Source organism: Numenius arquata, chromosome 11 (assembly GCF_964106895.1).
Source record: "Numenius arquata chromosome 11, bNumArq3.hap1.1, whole genome shotgun sequence".
NCBI lineage: Eukaryota > Metazoa > Chordata > Aves > Charadriiformes > Scolopacidae > Numenius > Numenius arquata.
Genome location: NC_133586.1, coordinates 19,450,224 through 19,471,163, shown reverse-complemented (window position 1 = coordinate 19,471,163; position 20,940 = coordinate 19,450,224). Strand labels below are relative to the sequence as shown.

Here is a 20,940-nt window from a genome sequence, read left to right as displayed (position 1 = left end):
TACCAGGTTTAGTTTCTCTTAAATGTTTCATAGGAATCTATAAGAAGTAATCATCACTATAATGGAATATTCTGTCTTGTAATGCTATAATGTCAGTATTTCTGTAATAGGTTTGTTATCCCTGTGTCTAAGAAGGCTTTTTTTGCTGTTGATTTTTAAGGAACTGGAAACTGGAATAGTCGACCTGCTTATTCCTTCCCCAAATGCTACAGCTGAAGTAGGCTACAATAGGGATAGGTAAGTTGTCCAGGATTTGCATTTATTGCAGGTGTTAGTGGGTGAAAATTAAACTCTTCTGTTAACTGTTTTATACCAAATATTGAGACTTTATGATTGTCTCTAGTACATTTTTTCCTTCATGTTGTTATGTTACTTTGTTGCGGAGGAGAGGGCGTAGTTTTAAGGTGAACTTCCAGGACTGCTGATGGCAGAATTCAGAGAAACATCAAGAGATGCCAGCCTTCGTGGTCAGGATTAGTTCTGCCTATCTCAGCCTCCATTATTTTAACAGCTAAAGACACCAATAATCTTATTTGGACAGCCCTTGCCGATAATTGTGTTGCCAGTTACTATGCTGTGCTTAGAAATGCTTTGCCTTTTACTTCTAGTGAGTAGAAATGATACTAGAGTATTTTCACTTATTCTTTGTTCTTTCAGGTTTCTCTTTAACCCTTCAGCATGTTTAGATGAACACCTGATGCAGTTTAAGTTCTTGGGCATTCTCATGGGTGTAGCTATTCGTACAAAAAAGCCATTAGATCTTCATTTGGCTCCAATGGTCTGGAAGCAACTCTGTTGTATCCCACTCATCTTGGAGGATTTGGAGGAGGTAGATCTGCTCTATGTGCAGACCCTCAACAGCATTCTTCACATTGAAGACAGTGGGATTACTGAAGAAAATTTCCATGAGGTAAGAGATGAAAGTTGGGGCTTTCAGGTTTATTCAGAAAGTGGTTACTTAATCAGATTGACCTTAACTTCAGTATTTATATAATTCAGTGTCTCCATTACTGGGATAACAAGCACTTCAGGTGCATTTGGAATAGTTTGTGATCTTATTACAGTTCTAAGTGACTGATAGTAAAATACTAAACTCAGATCACTAGAGTGACTTACACTGAACATTCTTTTCCTGTTTTGTATCACAGATGATTCCTTTAGATTCTTTTGTTGGCCAAAGTGCTGATGGTAAAATGGTTCCCATAATCCCTGGAGGGAACAGTATCCCACTTACCTTTTCAAACAGGAAAGAATACGTGGAGAGGGCAATTGAGTACAGACTCCATGAAATGGACCGTCAGGTAAGAATTTCATTGGGACCCTATTCCCCTTGTTAGTGGGAACAGTCATTTAGATTTATGCAAGTTTCTGTTACAGCTTATTAGGGAATAAGAAAGTCTTCCCTTTCTGCATCTTGTCTGTGTCCCTGGGGCTTTTTTTCCCCCACAAACTGTTTTGAGGATTTGTTTTAAATTAGTCCTGTTTTTCTTCGTAATTGCTTAGTTGACAAAAGAGCATTAGAAATCAGAACTTGTCTTTCGTTAGAGTAGCCCCACTGCAACTGTCAGCCCCAAGTGAGAAAATGACCTCCCGTGTGCTGTAATTAGACATTATAGCAACAGAAAGACTAGCTAAAGGAAATATTGACAGACATTAACTTAAAACTATTTCTCTTCTGCTTTAGCACAGAAACTATGAATATTTCATTAGGTGTTTTGAGGAGTGTTAAATACCTATTTGCATACTTCGGTGTATTTTGCCATTCGTATAGTGAAGCTTGTGAAAGCAGCGTACTAATTACATGCTAGGAAAATTCTTTTCCTTTCTTTCAAGATGTAGATGCGTGTGTGGTATTGTCTGCATTTACTTTTCTAAAGTAAATTTCTCATCAGAGGTACCAAATCCTAAGCCTTCTAGAACAAGTACACACTTCTTACAAATATGACTTTGTTTCAGCTCAGATGGATGGTATATACACAGTTTGTTTGGTTTAGCCATCACCATTTGTGCTGCTGACTTGTGCTTTAAGTTCTTGTGGTTTGTATCAAAATGTTCTTTTATGTGCAACTACACTTAAAAATATTTGTAATATTCTCCAGGATTTTGAGAGAAGATACAACCCCTACAGGGGATGCATGTGTGGGAGCTTGGATTTGGCAATGTTCTATAATTCTTTATCCTATTTCTCAGCTGATAAGTTGCTTGGGCATTTGGATGGTAAGTAAGAGGCAGAGGAAAGATCATTGCGCTTCAAGTGTCTCTTCTCTTTTGGGCAATAGGTGGCTGCTGTAAGAGAAGGGATGTCTTGGATTGTTCCAGTTCCATTGTTGTCTCTTCTGACTGCCAAGCAGTTGGAGCAAATGGTCTGTGGGATGCCAGAAATATCAGTTGAAGTTCTGAAGAAGGTTGTGCGCTACAGAGAAGTTGATGAGCAGCATCAGCTGGTGCAGTGGTTCTGGCATACCCTGGAAGAATTTTCAAATGAGGAGAGAGTCCTTTTCATGAGGTTTGTGTCGGGAAGATCTCGATTGCCAGCCAACACAGCCGATATCTCTCAGCGATTCCAAATAATGAAGGTTGATCGGGTAAGATGCTGCTTTTGGGGTTTTTTGGGTTTTTTTTTTATTCCTGCCTAGTATAATCTGTCCTTTGGCAATAGGAAACAGGTTTCCATAATTGTAAGTTTGCAGAAAAAGTATGGGATGGGGTACGCTCTGAGCTATTAAAACCAAACATTTTAATTGTGTAGAAGTACATACCCTGCATGAATTGCATCTTAATTCATTTGGTGCATTTACTATAGTTATGTGATTGGAGATCAAGACAAGTTCTTCCACAAGAAACAAACCTTCTTGTATTGTAACTTGTCCACAGTAATTTTCTGTTCCAATCCCCTTTTTCATTTGATAATTTTCACTTTTTTTTTTTTAAGTTTTAAATCTGTGCAAGTGGCAACATGTGACCACCAGTGAACTCTTATGTCTGAAAACCACTGTAATTAGTTTACAGTATGTTACTTTATATACAGGATGCATTCATTTGGCATTACTTTTGGGTTATGTGCAGTGAAAGCACATTCTCTGAACTACATGAATCAAAAACTTGGCAAAATCTAAGATAATGGTGGTTTGACTGTCAGCTTCGGTTAGGTGTCTCTCAAATCGCCTCATGCTAAGGCACACTATGGTATGTAATTTGAATGTTGCTTGGCATCTTCCAGCGGGCTGCTAAACGGTAATGTAGTAGCGTGATCAACTTTTCAAATAGTTGAATTTCACTAGTGGGTTGAATTACTTACAGAGCAATGGAGACACGGTAGTTTTGCACATATTTAAGGATGGAACAAGCCACGTAAACAAGGGAGGCTGGTCTGCTTCTCGAAAGGAATTTTGAGATAGAATGTGAAAATGCTGATTGGCAGAGGCAAGGAAGGGAGGGAGCAATGAAATATTGGGTATGTTGCATTTTTTGCTTCATTCACAACTTAACAGTGTCCCACCTTTTATCCATTTCCACAGCCTTACGACAGCTTGCCTACCTCACAGACTTGTTTCTTTCAACTGAGGCTCCCACCTTACTCCAGTCAACTAATCATGGCAGAGCGTTTGCGCTATGCAATCAATAATTGCAGGTCTATAGATATGGACAATTATATGCTCTCACGGAATGTGGACAATGCAGAGGGCTCAGACACAGATTATTGACATTCTGTGAACAAAATCATCTTCCTTTTACTACAAATAGTGCCCTAAGTCCAATTCATTGTTGACATAATTTTACAGTAACCATAGATGTTTTAGGAGCATAAAAACAGATGTTAATAGACAGTGGCCACATTTTAGTTACTCTAAATGTAACAAAAAATTAGATGTTTTTATTTTTTTGTGATTGTAAAAAAGAAAACAAGGAAAAAGAAAACAAAAAAGTATGATCAGTAAGGTTTTTTTTCCTTTTTTTTTGGTAAGTTTGCATGGAGACATTTTGGTGCATTTTTGTTGGGAATAGTACATTTGTAAGCCCTCCCAGTGAACATGAAGAGTTGTACATTGTGTATAATTGTTCATTAGCAAGGACAGTTTTACATGAATATTCACATATTTATTTTGTTTTAATTTGAATTGCCTGTGCAGGGTTCTTTATGCAGAGAAAAATAAAGCAAATTCAAGAATTGGTTGCTTGTATGCATTTGTGAACTGTGATTGGTTTACTCAGTCTTCGTACTTTTCTATTTTGTCTCAGGAAATTACAGTTTTACAGTGTTTAGACAGGATGTGACATTTGAAGCGTCTTAAAATGTTTATCCTTCAATGAACCTGATGTGTAGTACTGTGCTCTGCATTCTTAATGTCTTTGAGGTACTGGCTTTTTCGGGTATACCACTATTTATTCCTCTTACTTCAATACAAGTTAATGTTGTACTTGGTTCCTTCTTGATTTTCATTTAAACGTTTTTCTCCTCGAGAGTAGTAGTTGTTGACAATAATAACACGTTGCCACTTTGACTCAGAAACATTTCAAACTTTTGTCCAAAATTTTCCTTTTTAATATACAGATTGATGTAGCTGATTCCTGCTCAGAGTACGAAAAAGTTCAAATGAAGGTGACAGGGTAGTAGTGGAGGCTATGGATTTTATATACATTCTTAGTTCATGCCTTTGATTGTAGTAAATTTCATGTGTTTGGTCTCATTTCGTTGTAGCTGTAATTGCATTAGGATCAGCAGCGCGTGCCTTACACTGTAAGGGTTGTATTTGGTTTGGACAGTAATGTACTGTACAAAGCCATTTTTGTTCTGTGTCTTAGGGAAGCGCTGAAGAACAGATAATTCCCCAGTGTCTCTATCAAAAACATGATTTGTGTCAAACTACAGGTGCTGTGTGGTGTCGAGGAGCGGGATTTAACGGGGCTGAGGAGAAGGGTAGAGTCTATCCCTAGGTGAGTCACTGCCCCGATCCCCCCTCACTCTCCCAAGTGAGGATGCTGCGGGCTGAGGGCTGGCACAGCGTTTGTTAACTTCAGCTCACCGGGGACAAGGCTGGTCCGGCTGAGACCGGAGAGGAGGGCAGAAATTCCTGTTGTTTTCCCATGTGTGACTGTTGTACATTAGCAGGCATTGACAGGGAAACTCCCCGCTTGTCCGAGCCTGAAGTGGTGTATTGCTGCCAGCTAATAGTGGCCAAAGGGCTGACTTGATAAGCTGTAAAAAACATTGCAGATCCAGGTTTTATCTGGTGAAGTTACTTTGGTCAGGACTAGTTGTTGGCTGATGAAAAGGGCGCAAGGTTCTTGAGCTATGACCAAGAAGCACAATGAGAGACATCTGGAGGGGGCTTTCAGCAGTTTTGGGAGGAGGGAGGGACTTGGGGCTCTGAAATCACGCAGACTTAGTTTCCCACCTCGTTATGTATTAAGGTTCCAAATGGAACTGAGATTTTGGTGTCCCATCATTATGTTGTGGAGGAGTATATTCACATCTTGATCTAAATTTATAGGTGTAATACATAAAAAATAGGTTACAAATAAAAGGGAAGAGTGCTATATAAAGTCCTGTGTTAATTGCCTAGTAGACTTCATTCATGTGTTTGAATTAGTGCTACTGATTTGTCTGTTGCAATCCAGCACAGAAAATAATAGAACTGTGTCTGAAAATTGCAGTTTTGTATGGACTCTGCAGTTGGCCTCTTGGATAATGAGGGTGGGTTTGGAGGCAGTTTACAGTAAAGTGAAAGAGGATGTTGATATTGGTAAATATTGATGTTGATTAAAGTATTGTGCTTGATTGCTTTAATTGAGACTTTTTTATTGATTCTGCTTGTCTTTTGAATATTCTATCTTAGCATCATTAAAACTATCACACGCTTAGTCATTTTTATTTTATCCTACTGTTTGTTTTCACTCTAATTATATTGTGCATACATTGCTTTTAACCTGCTGATTGGCATTTTTCTGTTGCTCAGGCATCTGAGTGAGGCTGGGGTCATGTTCCAGTTTCTTGCATAATGCTGCTTGTATCTAATTGCATACAAAGATAAAGAATGCACAGCACTGGTTACGTCCCACTGTTGGAGACCATCTGAGAAACTTTTAACTTTATCAGTTTAAGGGTATTTTATGTATGCAAACCCCTCTCCCTGTATAGAAAGGGGAATAAATAGTCTGTGTCTGCATTCTGTAGTACTAGTAGGTCATACATGCAGTTATTTATAGAAAAATTTTTGCAACTCAACCTTTTAAGAAACCTTCCAGTGGCAGCGTGGCTGCACGAGGCAGGGTTGACTGTAGCAAGGTGGACCGCGAGCGAGTTCTGAACGTCCTGCCTCATTTCCTTCCCACCGTTCAGCGTTGGGTGGGACGTACGTGTATGACTGAAGCAGGGAGTATCAGCGGGAACAAACGCATGTCAGAGGTAAGAACAAGCGTGTGACAGTGTCTTTATCTAGACCCATTTCAAATTAATGTGAGGTATGGAGGCACAGTAAGCTTAGAAGCTTTAAATTCTGAACGTAACTAGAGAGAAACAGCTTGAATGTGCTGTAGGTGGCACAAGCCTGTCTCTCTTGTTTAACATGACTATTTGCTGCTGCTTATTTTTTGCTATACATGCGTAGTACCTCATCTTTTCCTTACACCTCAAATAACTCTCAAGAAGCACTCACTTTCCCTGGTTTATAAGGCTGTTGCTTCTCGAAGCCTGTAGTTTCTGTTTCTTAGCCTGTTTTACCCTGGGATTTCATAATTTCTTCTCTACGACCTCTGGTATTTCCAATCACTTTTCCCTACCATTTTTTTTTTTTTCTTTCCCGCCTAGGAAGTACCTCCCTGAACCTTAGGGCTGGCAGAGAGCTGGGCAGCCCTTCGAAACAGGTAGGCCCGCTACAGCAGAGAGGTGAGCAGCCAGTCCCCAGACTGGAGGCAGGCAAGGTCCTTTAACCAGGTGAAGCCCCACTCTTTCTGGAGCTAGCGGTAGTAGTGCTGGTTCTTCTGGCAGAGCTGGAGTGTAGCGGTAGGTGGAATTAGAAGGGACTGGTTACAGCGGAATATATTTGTGAACAGTATTCTCCAGAGAAGAGGTGAACAAGTGATGAGGTCAGGTCTGGAAGTTTGATTTAGCTGTGTCATTTACCTGGTTTGACTGGGTGATGGAGTTTAATGGCGAAAAATTAGTGCTGCTGGTAAGCAAGCACTGTGTTACCGTTACTGTGTTACTGCGGGACTTTAACTTCCTTTGCCTTATTGCCAAGCTGAGCTGTGGTATCACAATGGAAATCTGAAGGGTCTTCTGGATGCTGCTGTTCCTTATTTTGTAGGAAAAGGCACAAATGTTTTGATAATGAAGTCATTTTCTACTTGCATCTGATAAATTGATTCATCTTCCAAGTAGGCATCTTGGTTTGTCACCTCTTTTTTTTTTAGTACTGTCATAAAGTGATCGATAACAAGCCTTCCTCCCTCCATACCTGGTGAGTTAGCGTTAGGGTCTGTGAAGAGTGAAAAACGTTTGGGTAATGTTAAGGGAACTTTGATGGAACTCAACTGGCTTGGAACTAAAGAAAACTGTTAACGTGCTTCCATCCTTTCATAATGCCTTAAGTAAAATGTAGTTGCTATATATACTTAATTTTCAAATTGGATTGCTAAGTAAGAAAATTTATTATTGATGCTGAAAAAATTTACCAACACAACCGTGTTCAAATTTTCCCATGTCATGAACAAATTTTCCCATTCAAGGAGGGGAGGAGCAAAGTAATACTACTTTGAGCATTTGTACACAAATAGGAAAAGAAACCAAGTGGGAGAGTGTCCCAAGGCCCTTTTTAGCTCTGTAAAGTAAAAAAAACCAGAAAAACCCTAATACCACTGTGTGTCGTCCCTTGGCAAAAAAAATGGCAAAAAGGGGTAAATAATCTGTAGACATATGCAAACCTGCTTTCATATCTTGTAGCTACTTGACAGTCGGTTTGGTGTTACATCTGTCATCACAGCACTTGGAGAGCTGGCAGCAAGAGAAGGTCTTTGGTTACTGATGTGACTATAGAGAATTCCTACCTTGTTCTGGCTTGTCAGCAATATATGAAACCAGTGTTTTTCCCATGCCAGAATTGTTTATCCAAGCTAAGAATTGTGTCAACATCCCAACTTCCACATCACAGTAAGTTTGTTCAGTCTAGCAATCTGCTTCCCAAGTTGTAAATGCTGGTTTAGGGTTGCTGTTTGTCCTTCCTGTCTGTGCTTCCAGTTTTGTTCCTTCCTTTGTAGTGCACTTGTAGTCCTGCTTAAGTTTTAGGAATGAGGTAATGAAATACCCAAATATTACAGTGTCAAGCTGTTAAATAGCTTTAAGTTGTGAAGATGCAATAATTAAATGGTTTTCTTTATTTGTCTTCTGGGTGAGTGTTTCTTAGAGATACTCATAGTGATCAAGTATTTCTCTGGCATTCCAGCTCAGTTTGGCTAAGTTTCTGTAATGCTGTGATTTATTTCTTAGTTCAGCCAAATTAGAGGGTACCAAAGGATATCTGTGGATCAATTAACCAGGATGGAAAGGAGGAGTAAGTATATTCACTTATGTTGAGAGCTGTAAACCCCTCTTTCCATTTTTGATGCACCACATAAAGAATATTCTCAGGAGTTCATAGCCTGGCTCATCAGTTCTTGCAGAGGAAAGAATAAACCATAGGAATGTAGTCTATTAAAATATTTCTGCTGAGATTGTTTGAAACTTACCTTCCTAGAGAAACTGATTGGAAATACAGTTTTACAGCACTACTCCTGCAGTAAAAATTGGCCTAAAGTGGAATTTTGATAGCCTCTTCCCTTTCTGTTCAAACATGAGCAAAAGACAATGTATCAGCTGAAATAAATCTTTGTTGCAAGACCAGCAGAGGCATCAGAGCCGAGTTCTCCGTTACGACACCCCAAGCGTTTTCTCCACATAGTTTTAATATAAGGAGCAACAATATTGTAAAAACAATACAGTGAGAACTTGGAAAACAAAACCAACCAGTTATTCCTAAGTAATTGAGGCCTAACTTCAGAACTTGTTTCTACAGTTTAGATGCCAGTGGGAGTGGGGAAGAGGCCTGCTTTACTTCAATAGTAACTTTTCACACATTCTTTTTGTTTTAGAGGTACTGCAGTCACACTGTTCTCTAAAGAAAAACATGTATCATGTTAGATATTTGTGACCACCTTCAATAATTTGTTAAACAGCAATTTAAGAAGTCACAAATCCTGTTGCTTAGAGGAAAAGGTAACTCTTGTAGTCTTCAGTTATATAAAAGATTAAAATGCAGACAAGTGCTAAGTCTGCAAAGCTAAACATGTAGATAAACTGTTAAAATGCAAAAAAGCTAATGGATTATTTTAAACCATGATGGTCTGGATGTATTTGAATTCCAACAATGCAAGTTCCAGTTCATGTGTTTTTAACTGGCAGATTTCACCAGTGTTCTGTTACTGGTGCAGTAAGATGAATTATCGGCAATTGCAGAGCCGCTCATGTAAAGGAGACACAGGCTCGCTGGGGTGTATGCGCAGAGACTGCTGCAGTGACCAAGGCCTGAACAACTGCTACGTAATGGAACAGAAATGTTGACTCTATTTTTTCCAAAAGCTAGTATTTCTAAATTTGCTTTAATTTTAAGGTCTCACACACTCAGTATTCCTGCTCGTATAAGGTTTTAATTTCAAATGAAATCTTAACTGCTGTAGACTTCATAGTGATTTAAGCTGGAACTATTCATGGTCCATAGTTTGTCAGACCGGCCTGTGTGCAGCCTTCTGTTTGACGTCTAAGCTGAGCTCACATCTGGCCTCTGGGGGAAACCAAGTTATCGACAGCCAGATTTAACCATCTGTCCGTTTTTGTAAGCGTAAAGTTCTTCAGCAGATTGTACTGAATGGGAGAGAGACTGAAGGTAAATACAAGTTCAGCTGCAGAGTCAAGAAGAATGGGTAGGATTATGTATTGTGGTGTGCTCTCAAGGAGTCACAATTCTGAACTCAGGTCAGAATTGCTGAACAAAATGGAAAATAGCGGAAAGCAGAATTGGAGGACACACTCCCACATAGAGTAAAGCACAGGGTTTGAGACAGGATGCTTTTTAAAAAACGGGAATAATTCAAACTAGATGATAACAATGATTTTTCTGTGGTGTTATACTGAGACAGACTGAACAAGTAAAACTCGTGCCAGGTAACTGCAGGACAGTTGACACCATAAGGTGGCACTCAGAAACGTTTACCTTTCTGTGGGCAAAAATCTGTAAGTGCATAAAGAGTGATGGAATGTGATATTACCAGTCCCAAGTACTCAACACCATGACCAAATCCCACTGTGTTGTATCAAGGCAGATGTTATCCAGCAGAATAAAACTGTGCCAACATTTGGTGTTGAATTTTGTGGACAATGCCATAGTAACCTTTCATTAAACAAAAAAATTTTCACTTCATGTAGCAGAGCAGCATTGCAGGAAAGTGACAGCACTGTGGTTTGGGGTGAAAATAGCTATTTGTTTTGTACTTTGCGGTGAGAAACGGTTATTTATAAAGATCTCTACTGAAGTGTGTTACTAATTCAGCATTTAAAGCTACAGGCTCTAAGTCACTATTTTTTCCTGTAGGATAGTTCTGTGAACTAGCATTTGTTCACACTGTGTTTCCTTTAATGTCAGCTTTAAAAAATAACTAGGTGTATCTTGGCAAAGTACATTCTGCAAAGGGTCAAACTGTGTTTTGCGTGCATTGCCACACATCCCTCGTTAAGGCCTGACAAATCAGCTACAGATGTTAATCACTGAGGAAGTGATGGTTGTGGGGTACTCTGCTTTTGCTAGGAAGATCATGGTGTGGTTATCACCCTGAGCGAATGGAATGACCATATGGATATATCCTTTAACAGAAATTTGTGTAAATCATACAATAACCCAAGCTGTGTCTACTGTGGTTTTATGCCCTTTCCCATTACACAAGGAATTTAGAAGGCAAGGGGGGGCGGTGTGTCCACTCTGGACCTCACGACTCAATGAGAGGGTCTTCCGTACTCTTTGCATCTCAGGCCTCTGTGTGAATCATTCTATCTCAATTTTCCTTAGTATGTTTCTTCCATGCAGTTATTAATAAGGTGAACCTTGCCGTCAGTCTTTGCTGTATTCCATCACATTTATTGCACTCTGTCAAATTACTGTTTTACTTCAATAAAAGATACTGCTGCTTCTCTCTTCTGAGTGAGGTACATTCCACTCATCCACGATAGATTGCAGTTTTCAGCCTTATAATAAGGTCTAGCATTATGTGACAGCAAGGCAGGGTTTTCCAGTTTCAAGGAACAACAGGTTTAAGCAAACAGGTTTTTTCCTTCAGACTGTCCAGGTGGAGGGAGGTACAGGCCTTTTCCAGTGCAGCCTTCACAGAACACATCAGCCACCTCTTTGGACTTGAACCACAGTTCATTGAAGCAACTGCTACCCAAGAGGAGAGTGGAAGCAAAGGAAAGCACCCACATTGACCGAGTTACACAATTCATTACACTTAAAGCTGAACCAATTTTCTTGATGCTTTTTCAAGCATCCACTTTTTTTCTGGCTTATTGTCTGGAATCATGTTAGCACTTCTATCTGCTCTCAGCATTATTGAAGGACATTTTTCCCTGACTCTCTCTAGGCCAGTTTGTGTTATGTTCCGGCAGAAATCCACGTGGAGCGTTTGCAGCAATGCCCCATAGAGGGTCACTGCTTCCAGTGTCCGGTCGGTGATCCGCACACAGTTCTCCAGTTTGAGGGTCTTGAGGTTTGGGCAGTTCTTGAGCAGCAGCAGGATGCAATCATCCGTAACGTGGCCGCATCCCGAGAGGGTCAGAGAGAGCAGGTTTGGGCATCTGCAAACATGATCATTACAGGTGAGATGAGGGGAAAGATAAATAATAGAGCTCGGGAGAAGCTAGTATCATCAAGAGTAAATATCAAAGTTAGAGAAATACCTCCTGTTCCATCAGGAGAGGTAAGAATGCATGAGTAGGTGGGGGCATATGTGGACCTTAATGCTTAGCTTTACTAATTGCAAGATTTACCTTCTTTGCTTTTTCTGTGGGTAGCAACACCTATAGCTCAGCTGGCAGAGTGGAGAAGGGGAGGTGGATGCCTGTTGAACCTGCAGCTACATTGTTTTTTCTTAAGCAGTAGCAAGGAGCTGCACTTCCCCAAGTGCAGTGAATGAAGATCCGGCAGAGGTGAGTTTCAAGTCAGGATGAATTTGAGGACAATTGAGCGAAGAGGCTGTTGTGTAGACATGCTGAGCACGGGCAAGTAAGACACTCCTGCTCTTGATTTTACAGGGATTAATGGGTGTATTTCAGCTCCTTGGCGCTACTGAACAGGTGCCAGCACCTGAGAGTGTTGATGCTCCAACCCCACCCAGCTCTTAAACCTTCCTTCAAATTATTGAAACTGGTAAGAACTCTACTGTTAAACAATAACGAAGCAAATCAAAAAAGCTTTCTTTTTTGTTGCTTGGGTGGACCTGGGAAAGTACAGAAAAGGCCTAGTCCAAGACAGCGTGTTCATTACTTACACTGTCTTTGTGCAGACCTGTTATTAGTAGCCGTTGTGCTGAGCAGGCAAGTTTGCAAGGACCCCTGTGCATCAACCTGCAAAGCCTTTTGTGCAGTGTCTGGCCTACACCTCTCTCGGGGGAGCAGCTCAGCTCTCTATCTATTTAGCTAAACGCAGCTTCATGTTTCTTGTTGGCACAGGACTCTCTCGGCTCTGTTGTTGCAGGGAAAATGTTACAGCGCTATTAGCCTGCCTGCATCCTGTAAGAACTATAAGGTGTCCATAAGCGCTTCCCCATAAAGATTGTGCTTACAGCCTGTATCGGGGGTTTAGGTGTACAACAGCTGTGGGGGCAAACAAGGGGCTCTGCCATCACTGCAGTGTGTTCTTCTGTCCTTACAAGCTGGTAGGTAGAACATTCCCCTTTCTCTACACCATCTCCCCGCTGCTGCCTGACTTCACCTTTTGCAGAGATCACGTCAGCTGCATGACCTTTTTTCCCCACTCTTTCCCTTCACAGCTATGAACAGTTAGGAAAACAAACGTTTTAAAGCAGGCAAAGTGAAGAAAGGCTCTCCCACCTGCTGTCTCTCGTGGCTTCGTCAACAGAATAAAAGTATCCAGAAAAGCTGGATACTTGTTTAATTTGTGTTTTTCTTTGCACAGAATGCTAAACATTTTGTTGGGATGGAAATGCGTTCAATGGGTTGCTGAAAAAAAAGGCAGGCACTTGTTTTAGGAAGGCTAAAATGGATGAGGTGGGAGGGGGGAGCGTGTGGCAATATAAACTGTCATTTTTAAGAATTCAGTTTAAGTTGTGGAAACAAATCCATGTAAGGCTGAAAGGCTGAAGTTTTATGGACTTCGAGATTGCTCACTAGCCTGGCTTTGCTTTGGATTTTGTGCAGCAGCCAGTTTGAGGTTATGGATTCTGCAGAGGAAAAAGGCACTTAAACTATTTCTGCAGAGCTGCGGTCTTGTGTCCTCTTTCTGAATCCTAATTTGTGATGGCAAAAGAAATGGAACTAGTTATGTGTGGCCTCATGGCAGATATTCTAGTGCCAAAATCAGAGAAAGACTTCCTCTTACACCCTCCTTTGTAGGCACAGATATGGTTCCTAATGATACTTTGATAATTAATCCAAATTTTTTAACAGTTCTACAGCTGTTACTTCTGAAATTTTTTTACTTGCAACTAAATATTCTGGTTTGAATCTACATTTCAGTCCTTGTTTTAAGATTGCACTGTCGCAGTCAGTACCGCGTCCAGCCGGACACTGTGTCCTGTCAGTATCCCGTCATTTGTTGGGTTTTTTTTTTCAATTGTTAATTCCAAATAGAAGTTTTTGCCTTCCCTGTTGTGGCACAAAGCTGACGGCTGGCTGTGGCACAACGGCGTGCATTTCCAGACAGGCACTGGCCTGCCCCTTTCAGCCCTGGTCTAGCACGGCAGCCATCCTCGGTGTTACTAAAGCCCCAGGATTGGCTCTACCCCCTTTGCTCCTCCTCGTGTAATTTAAGTTTTCCTTCCTTAGAGCTGCATCGTAGCAGTAAAGCTGTTCTAGGAAAGGGGGTGCACCCAAAGCTGCTTTACCATAGTGGTATTTCTTTTCCTTTACTGTAGTTTATAAAAAGCTTAGATAGAGTTTAATTTCAGTATAAAAGCAATACTTAATCCTAGTACCACGTTTAATGAACTTGGTTTTGTTACGACATACATTCAAATGTCTTCCCTCTAGGCTCCCCCCGCCCAGGACAATGCTTTGCACTGCCAGAAGGGCACGTTTCAGTTAAGCAGCAGTTTAGTAGGCAGTATTGCACTTTCCTATATTAATTATTCATTCTTCAAAAAAAGAAGGAAAAAAATAGGCTTAAGGAAAGTCAATATGAAGCATACACTATTGCCACTACAAAACCAACTTAACGCTATATTAAAACTGCAAAGTCAAAGCACTCACGTACTTAGTGCTCCACGTAGGATGTATGGAGTAAATAGCTCTCAGTTGTCATTGCAAGGCAGTTAACCTTTACAGTAACATGTAGTTTCACACCCAAAGAACGTACCTGTTGCAAACTTCTAGTAAAAAATCACTGACACTGTTTTCATGCCTGTTACAGAAGTCTTTCTGGAAATTGTTTTTCATCCAGTCCTCAATGTTACACACCTTGACTCTCTCTGAATACCAGCAGATGGATAAGTATTTTAAAGCAGGTCCCAGGACAAAATTATCCTTCTTTAGTTCCGCTGGAGAATGAAAGTTCAATAAAGACCACAGTAAAGGATCCTGAAACACTTCTAGCAACTTGTGACATGTTTTTGCTAAACTTTTCCTACTGTTTTTGTCCAGAAAAGAAAACAGATGTAGAAGGCATTCCCGATTCAGCTGGGTTATATGCATAGCCGGTCAGAGCGTGTTAGAAAGAAGATAGTCTCTGGCCTTGTGGGATCCCAGCAGTGCTGGAGGGGGCTCAGTCACCAGGAGGCTGTTGCACATATATGGTGTGGAATGATGTTTATTTTTGGCCAACAACTGGTGTAGAAGCTAAGAACAGGGAAAAGAAACATGCATGTATGAAACTGTTGTTCTCTTTCTACAAGGGAATGAAACGGGCATGTAGAATAAATAGCAGCACTTGACTGTCATAAAATGCTTCCTTAAAAGGGATTCCTTTCCTTCTAGGCACGCCTGAAGTTTAGCAACGTTCTTGTGCCGAGTTACTGAACTGGGGGCTGAGACAGGGGGTGTAGCTACAGCTGCAAGGAATGGTTTGTTTTTGCAGTGTTCAACAATTTTAGCCTTGAATTGATTCATTGAATTGGTTCGGTGATTTTTTCTAAGGTTACACTTTTGATTCATGTTCAAGGACTGATATTAGATAATGAATTTTCATGCATTTGTAAAATGAGTTGAAAATTTCCCTGGGTGCTTTAAAGCACACAGACAAAGGCTGCAGCTTCAGTTTCCAAGCCTCAGGCTAAGGGGCAGTTTCCAGCACGCTGTTGTTTGGCTCAACAAAGCAAGGTGTTTGCCCACCTTTGCACCAGGACAGTAATGGCAGGGGAAGGCACGCGTGGGAACTGCAGGTCTATGTTTAGCTACTTGTAGGCTTGTGCTTTTAATAGATGTCTTCTATTAGCCTCAGTTTTACAAGTTTTCTTTTCTTGTTTTTGTAGGTTTAGTTCCATTACCAGTTTTGGTGGGGAAAGGATGGATATACAGAATTGTTTTTAGGAGTAAAAGTGTTTTCCAGTAAAGGGAGAAACGGTAGCAGAAAGTCTCTCCTAGAAGAAAAATAAAGCTGGAGCAAATGGCAGGTCAGAATTAAAAGCAACAATGAACAGCCCTATTAACTTCCATGTGTGTGGAATAAAAATGCTCAAGATCAAGGCATTTTATGTCCATATTCTTTCTGGTATTAATACAGGAAAATTATACATTCAACTAATTAGTAGATAGTAACATAAAAACAGCCTTGCAGGAAATTTTGCAGTGGCTTGTATGTTGTTGGTAGCTGGGAGATTTTATGTACCTATGCATTTTAATAGGCTTTGTTTCACTATGACAGGACTGAATGGGACCAAAGTTCATCTTTTCCTTCTTACCCTGCGAATGCAGTTTGAAATTCAACTCTGAAAAACAAGACTTGAAATTCACTTGCTGTCTGCAAGAGTGATTTTAGCTTCTTACCTGCTTGAGTAATGTGCGTGCTTACACACAGTGACTCAAAAAAACGGCAATTGTGGATCTGTTTAGAAAATTGCTAACTCTAAAGAATTATTCTATACAGTAAGCTGTGCTTAACCGTGGCCAGTCTTTTTGGTTTCATATCCTTTGTCATTTAAAGTTTTCCTTGAAATGAGAAGAAGATTCCTGCTCCTCACCCACATTCAGAAACGGGCTCTGGCCAGTGGCACAAGCACTTTATGAAGCCACAGAGGGACAAGGAGGGTAGATGATGGCACGTACCAGGTAAGCCCCTCACTGGGGAACAGCAGCTTAAATAGTGTGCCAGCAGTTCTTGTTCTTCATTCTTATAGTAGCAGTTTTCAACTCTTACTCGGTCCCCCTCATCCTTTTCAGAACTTACTTACCTTCATTTTTGAGCAGGTTTAAATGGTTGAGACTGCTCAAAGTTGTAATAAACACAGGAATATTATTTATAAAAAAACCACCACCACACAAGCAAACTTCAATGACAAGGTTAGCAGTGCCAGGACAGACTCTGTAACACACACAGAGGACACACACCACAATGTGACATAAAAATTAACAGCTGTTGGGGGACAAGGCCCTGCAAAATTGAAGGGCAGGTCTTCTTTGGGTTTAGATGCTACGTTTTGGTAGAGGTGTTAAATCGTGGGAACACTTTGATTTGCTTTATTTTTTTTCTTTTTTACCCAGAACAAGTTAGAATACTCTGCCACCCGTGTTTAGAGGATTTACACCAATACTATTCTGCAAGCCTGTAGAAGGACAAAAGGAGTTTCATTTTCTAAGGAAAGGAGACACTTTAATGGCACATTTTCCATAAACACACTGCGTGAATGAGATATAATTCACATTCAACCTGGAAATGCTCCAGAAACACACAAGATGAGCACAGTCAGTAATCCTCACTGAAAATTACACACTAGATTTTTAATGGTAAACAATTACAACTATGGCACTACAGTACTTGAGGATATCCTAAAGCACATTGGAATCAATTTTCAAGGTGCTGATTACCTCATCAGTAAGACACAGACACACCAGTAATGAAACATTGTTGGGGAAACTTTTTGAACACCACGTGTTATGCTTTCCGTTGGTTTAGCAAAATCCTTATAAATGGCCTCCTGCTTTTGGTACAAGTCGCTGTCCTGGCCCGTCTCCTCTCCGGCGGACTCCGTTACCACCTGGAAAGCACCTTCTGACCCACAAAGAGAAGGAGCTCTACTTGCAAGCGCCTTAGGGTTTCACATAACGCTGCACTTCACAGCTGGCTATACAACATCCTAAAGCAGAAGTATTCTGAGAGCTGGGCATTTTGCAGTTTTGTTTTAGTAAATCTTGTCTCCAGTTGTATGCGTGGCTAAACAATTACTAACAAAAGGACAACCTTCGATCAGACAAATTTTGGTGAAAAATATGCAAATCTTTGAACTGTAGAGAGCAGTTGTTGCTCACAGAGCAGTCACAAGCAAGAAAAAAATTCTTGCCGGTTAGTGTGTACTACGATCAGCAGTAAGTAGAAAAGAAACATTTGGCTTAAATGAAATGAGATATCCCCCCCTCCCACAAGCTAGTAGATAAATATAGGATATACAAGTAAGGTTAAAAATGTAATACTAGGCCAGGTGCAGTATATGTTACTGGTTCAGTGCTCAGTTACTTTTTTCTTTCTTTTTTTTTTTTGTTTTGACACCACACTGAATAGAATACAGTGGATAAGCAAAGTTCTCCACCAGGAAGAGAAATACTTGTGTTGCCACAACAAACTGTTCATACTGTCCATCTGGGTTTGCAGCGGGAGAAGTTAAATTAGGAAAGGATTTACAACGTACTTGTTCCAGCAAAGCATATGGCTGAGTCCTTATCACCACCTGCTGCAAGAACAAGACCGACCTGATTGCATTGTGTTCCCATGGCCGTGTCTCACATGGACCATGCTGGAGAGATAATATTGCCCAAGACCTTAACGTTACAGAGCAAATGTTACTGAAAGGAAATACTGAAGTGAGAACATAACTCTGACCCAAAAAATTAACTGGAGAAGTAGAAGCTGCTTAAAATAAGTGAATGTTGCTAAAGATTATAAATTTAAGTTTCTAAAAATACAGAAAGGCACATTTACATCACTGATTTGCGAGAACACTGCACACACCTGACTACTGTAAGTTAAACTGCTTCTGGCCAATAGCTAGTTGTATATTTTACGCTTTGTATTCTCAAAACTGAAATTCTAAAGCAATCCAATCCAAGTAGTATGCAGACAAAAGGCAGCTATAGATGGAATCTACTGAACTCCCCAACTAACTAAGCGATAAGGCTGCCCTTCAGGGTAATAGTGTGGTACGGTACTGCACTTGCCCCGCACACCAATGAAGTCTCTCAAATACCTTTTTCTGCCTGTAGAAACGGTAACAGCTACCTATTCCGATTAGGAGAAAGGCTCTGACTGCAAGAAACAGAGAAACGGTAGGTGACAAACTATCTACAATTTAAAGCAATGAATAGTTCTATTTATTGTTCAACTTATATAACAATGTCTTCTTCTACTTATGTCACTTAATGTTTCAAATAATAATCACAATAGGTTTTAACTAGTGTACAGTTCACATATTCATACACCATTAGCAATGCTGAATGCTTTCTGCAGTTTTATATTAAGCCAATTTTTCTCTTTCCTGGTTGGAGATGCTGTGGAAAAACTATGAAGAATGACATTTTAAAAAAACCTGATCGTGATTTCTCTTTCTACTTGCCAGTGTACAGGCAGCAGGTAACCCAAAGCGATGCCTGCTCCACCTGCAGCAAGTTGAGCTGTGGTACAGTCTGTAGGGAAATTTTTAACTGTGTTCTGTGCTGTCTCTCAGAAGCATTAATTAAAAGGGGTAATCGGATTTTACTTGAATTCTTGTGTGTTTTCAGACTCCTATTTTACTGTTATCACAAGTAAAAGGCGCTGTTTGATTGTGTGACTCTACATTCAGTAAATTCTACTCTTACTACCACGCTTTTGAGATTTTAGGAGTGTCCAGTTCCTTGCTGGGCACACAGGGGCAGGCTAAAAAAGGACAGGCAGGGGAAGAGAACTGAAATGTAGCATTTGTCAAATTCCAGGGGTTTGGGGGGACTCCTGGCTTTTGCAATGTTGGTTTTCCTGTCCACCTTTTTTTTTTTTAAGTCTTATTAGCTGACTTCCACTATCCATAACGGCAGTACAGCTAAAATTCAACTGTTGGTTTGTCTTTTTAACAGAAGTCCTTCCCCGTTACACAGCCAAGTTTTAGAAATTGTATCATCCTTCCAGTGTTCACCTAGAGACTGTACGTAAAGATCCCACACTGGGCCGATGCGTAAATACAACAGCGAGACAACAACCACTTTTGACTCATCATCTCAGCCACGCGGGCGACGCTGTGAAACTCAGCATCTTCCCTTTAGTTTGCATTTGAACTGCTAAAACAATTGTCAGTTTTAAGGGAATGGCAGGCATTTAGTGGACAGGAGCTATATTTAGACCTAAGACTGTACTCACAACCCCCAAACTTTGCGGCTGTATTCCCAGTTCCCACCAGGAAGGAGGGTTGGGGTCCCACTGCCAGGAAGTCTCCAAGTTTTCAAGCAAGTAAGTGTTTATGATCAAATTTCTGGATGACAATCTAAAACAAGAGATGTCTAAGGCAATTCAGGTTTAGTTAAAAAAACATAAATCTCAACACAATCTAGACGTGTATATATTTTAAGATAATTTTTTTTAAATTTGAAAGGGGGCGGGGGGCAGAGCATACGTGAGGAATACTTGAATTAAGCTGCAGTATAGATACAATTGAACCAACTGTTTATTTACAATGATTCCTGAAAGTCAGCAGCTGGAATACACACCAATATAGCAGCAATTACCTGGTCTATTTAATGATGCCACATCTCCTCTCTTCTGCAGACAAAGAATGATTGTTCAGAGGTCACTGTTTAGTTTCTTGCACGAGGGAAAATAGTACGTGCAAACAACTCTTTGATTTAAAGCGATTAAATCATATCTACACAACAGCTGTGAGAACAGCATGAAGTTGTATTGCTCTTCATAATCAGAAGCACATTTCTCTTGCTTGTAAGGAGGATAGAAAGCTTCTCTGATGTAAATGTGCCTTTAGAAAGTGAGAACTGAAAACATTAATATAAAAAAAGTCAAATAACTAAGTATTTCATGAAACTATATATATAAAAATTGAGTTATCACAACTAAAGCAGCAAATCAAAATCTGCTGAGGTTTTCTGGTATAACTAAAAAAAAAAAAAAAAAAGTTAGTTTGTGTCCAAGTTCAGTAAGTCAAATGCTACCATTGACACAACAAAACTAAAACCCACAAGAGGAAATTGAAAAGTGCACAATGAAATTAATAGTCTTGGATCAAGTATTTATGGAAAAATGGAAATGTTTTGTCCGGTGGACTTGATAAGTGAGAATTAGAAGGAGGTATTAAAGTTTATCTGATCCAGATTTGGCTTGCCGTTCCACATAGAAGAGGATGTAGGCCTTGGCCTTTACCACAGTCTCCTCGTCGGTCAAAGTTACAGTACTGTCGTTGAAATGGAACCAACGGCCTTCGTGTGCTGCGTATGCGGTGTAATGTCCAGAGCCAACGCTGTCGGCAGGGGGGAGGCGGGGAGAGAAAGGACAATCAGAA

General features: G+C 40.3%; 3 protein-coding genes across 4 annotated transcripts in view; 1 reads left to right on the top strand and 2 right to left on the bottom strand.

The window, feature by feature from the left end:
• Positions 1 to 4,423, top strand: part of HERC1 (HECT and RLD domain containing E3 ubiquitin protein ligase family member 1) — a 78,868-nt gene extending 74,445 nt beyond the window's left edge. The window contains exons 73-77 of the mRNA XM_074156223.1: positions 161 to 237; positions 658 to 910; positions 1,149 to 1,301; positions 2,280 to 2,585; positions 3,519 to 4,423. Of these exons, the coding sequence (XP_074012324.1) occupies positions 161 to 237; positions 658 to 910; positions 1,149 to 1,301; positions 2,280 to 2,585; positions 3,519 to 3,704 (975 nt within the window). The 3' untranslated portion in view covers positions 3,705 to 4,423. The remainder of the gene's footprint in view (positions 1 to 160; positions 238 to 657; positions 911 to 1,148; positions 1,302 to 2,279; positions 2,586 to 3,518) is intronic.
• Positions 4,424 to 8,932: 4,509 nt separating this feature from the next.
• Positions 8,933 to 14,947, bottom strand: FBXL22 (F-box and leucine rich repeat protein 22). Its single transcript, XM_074156359.1, has 2 exons — positions 14,613 to 14,947; positions 8,933 to 11,875 (listed from the first exon to the last, which is right to left on the bottom strand). Exons 1-2 carry the CDS (start codon positions 14,945 to 14,947, stop codon positions 11,530 to 11,532), a joined length of 681 nt encoding a protein of 226 aa, XP_074012460.1. The 3' UTR covers positions 8,933 to 11,529.
• Positions 14,948 to 17,949: 3,002 nt separating this feature from the next.
• USP3 (ubiquitin specific peptidase 3) overlaps positions 17,950 to 20,940 on the bottom strand; it is a 45,310-nt gene continuing 42,319 nt past the window's right edge. The window contains exon 15 of one of the 2 annotated variants that reach the window (XM_074155661.1): positions 17,950 to 20,898. In XM_074155661.1, the coding sequence (XP_074011762.1) occupies positions 20,733 to 20,898 (166 nt within the window). In that variant the 3' untranslated portion in view covers positions 17,950 to 20,732. The remainder of the gene's footprint in view (positions 20,899 to 20,940) is intronic. The other variant, XM_074155662.1, reaches the window with a different exon arrangement.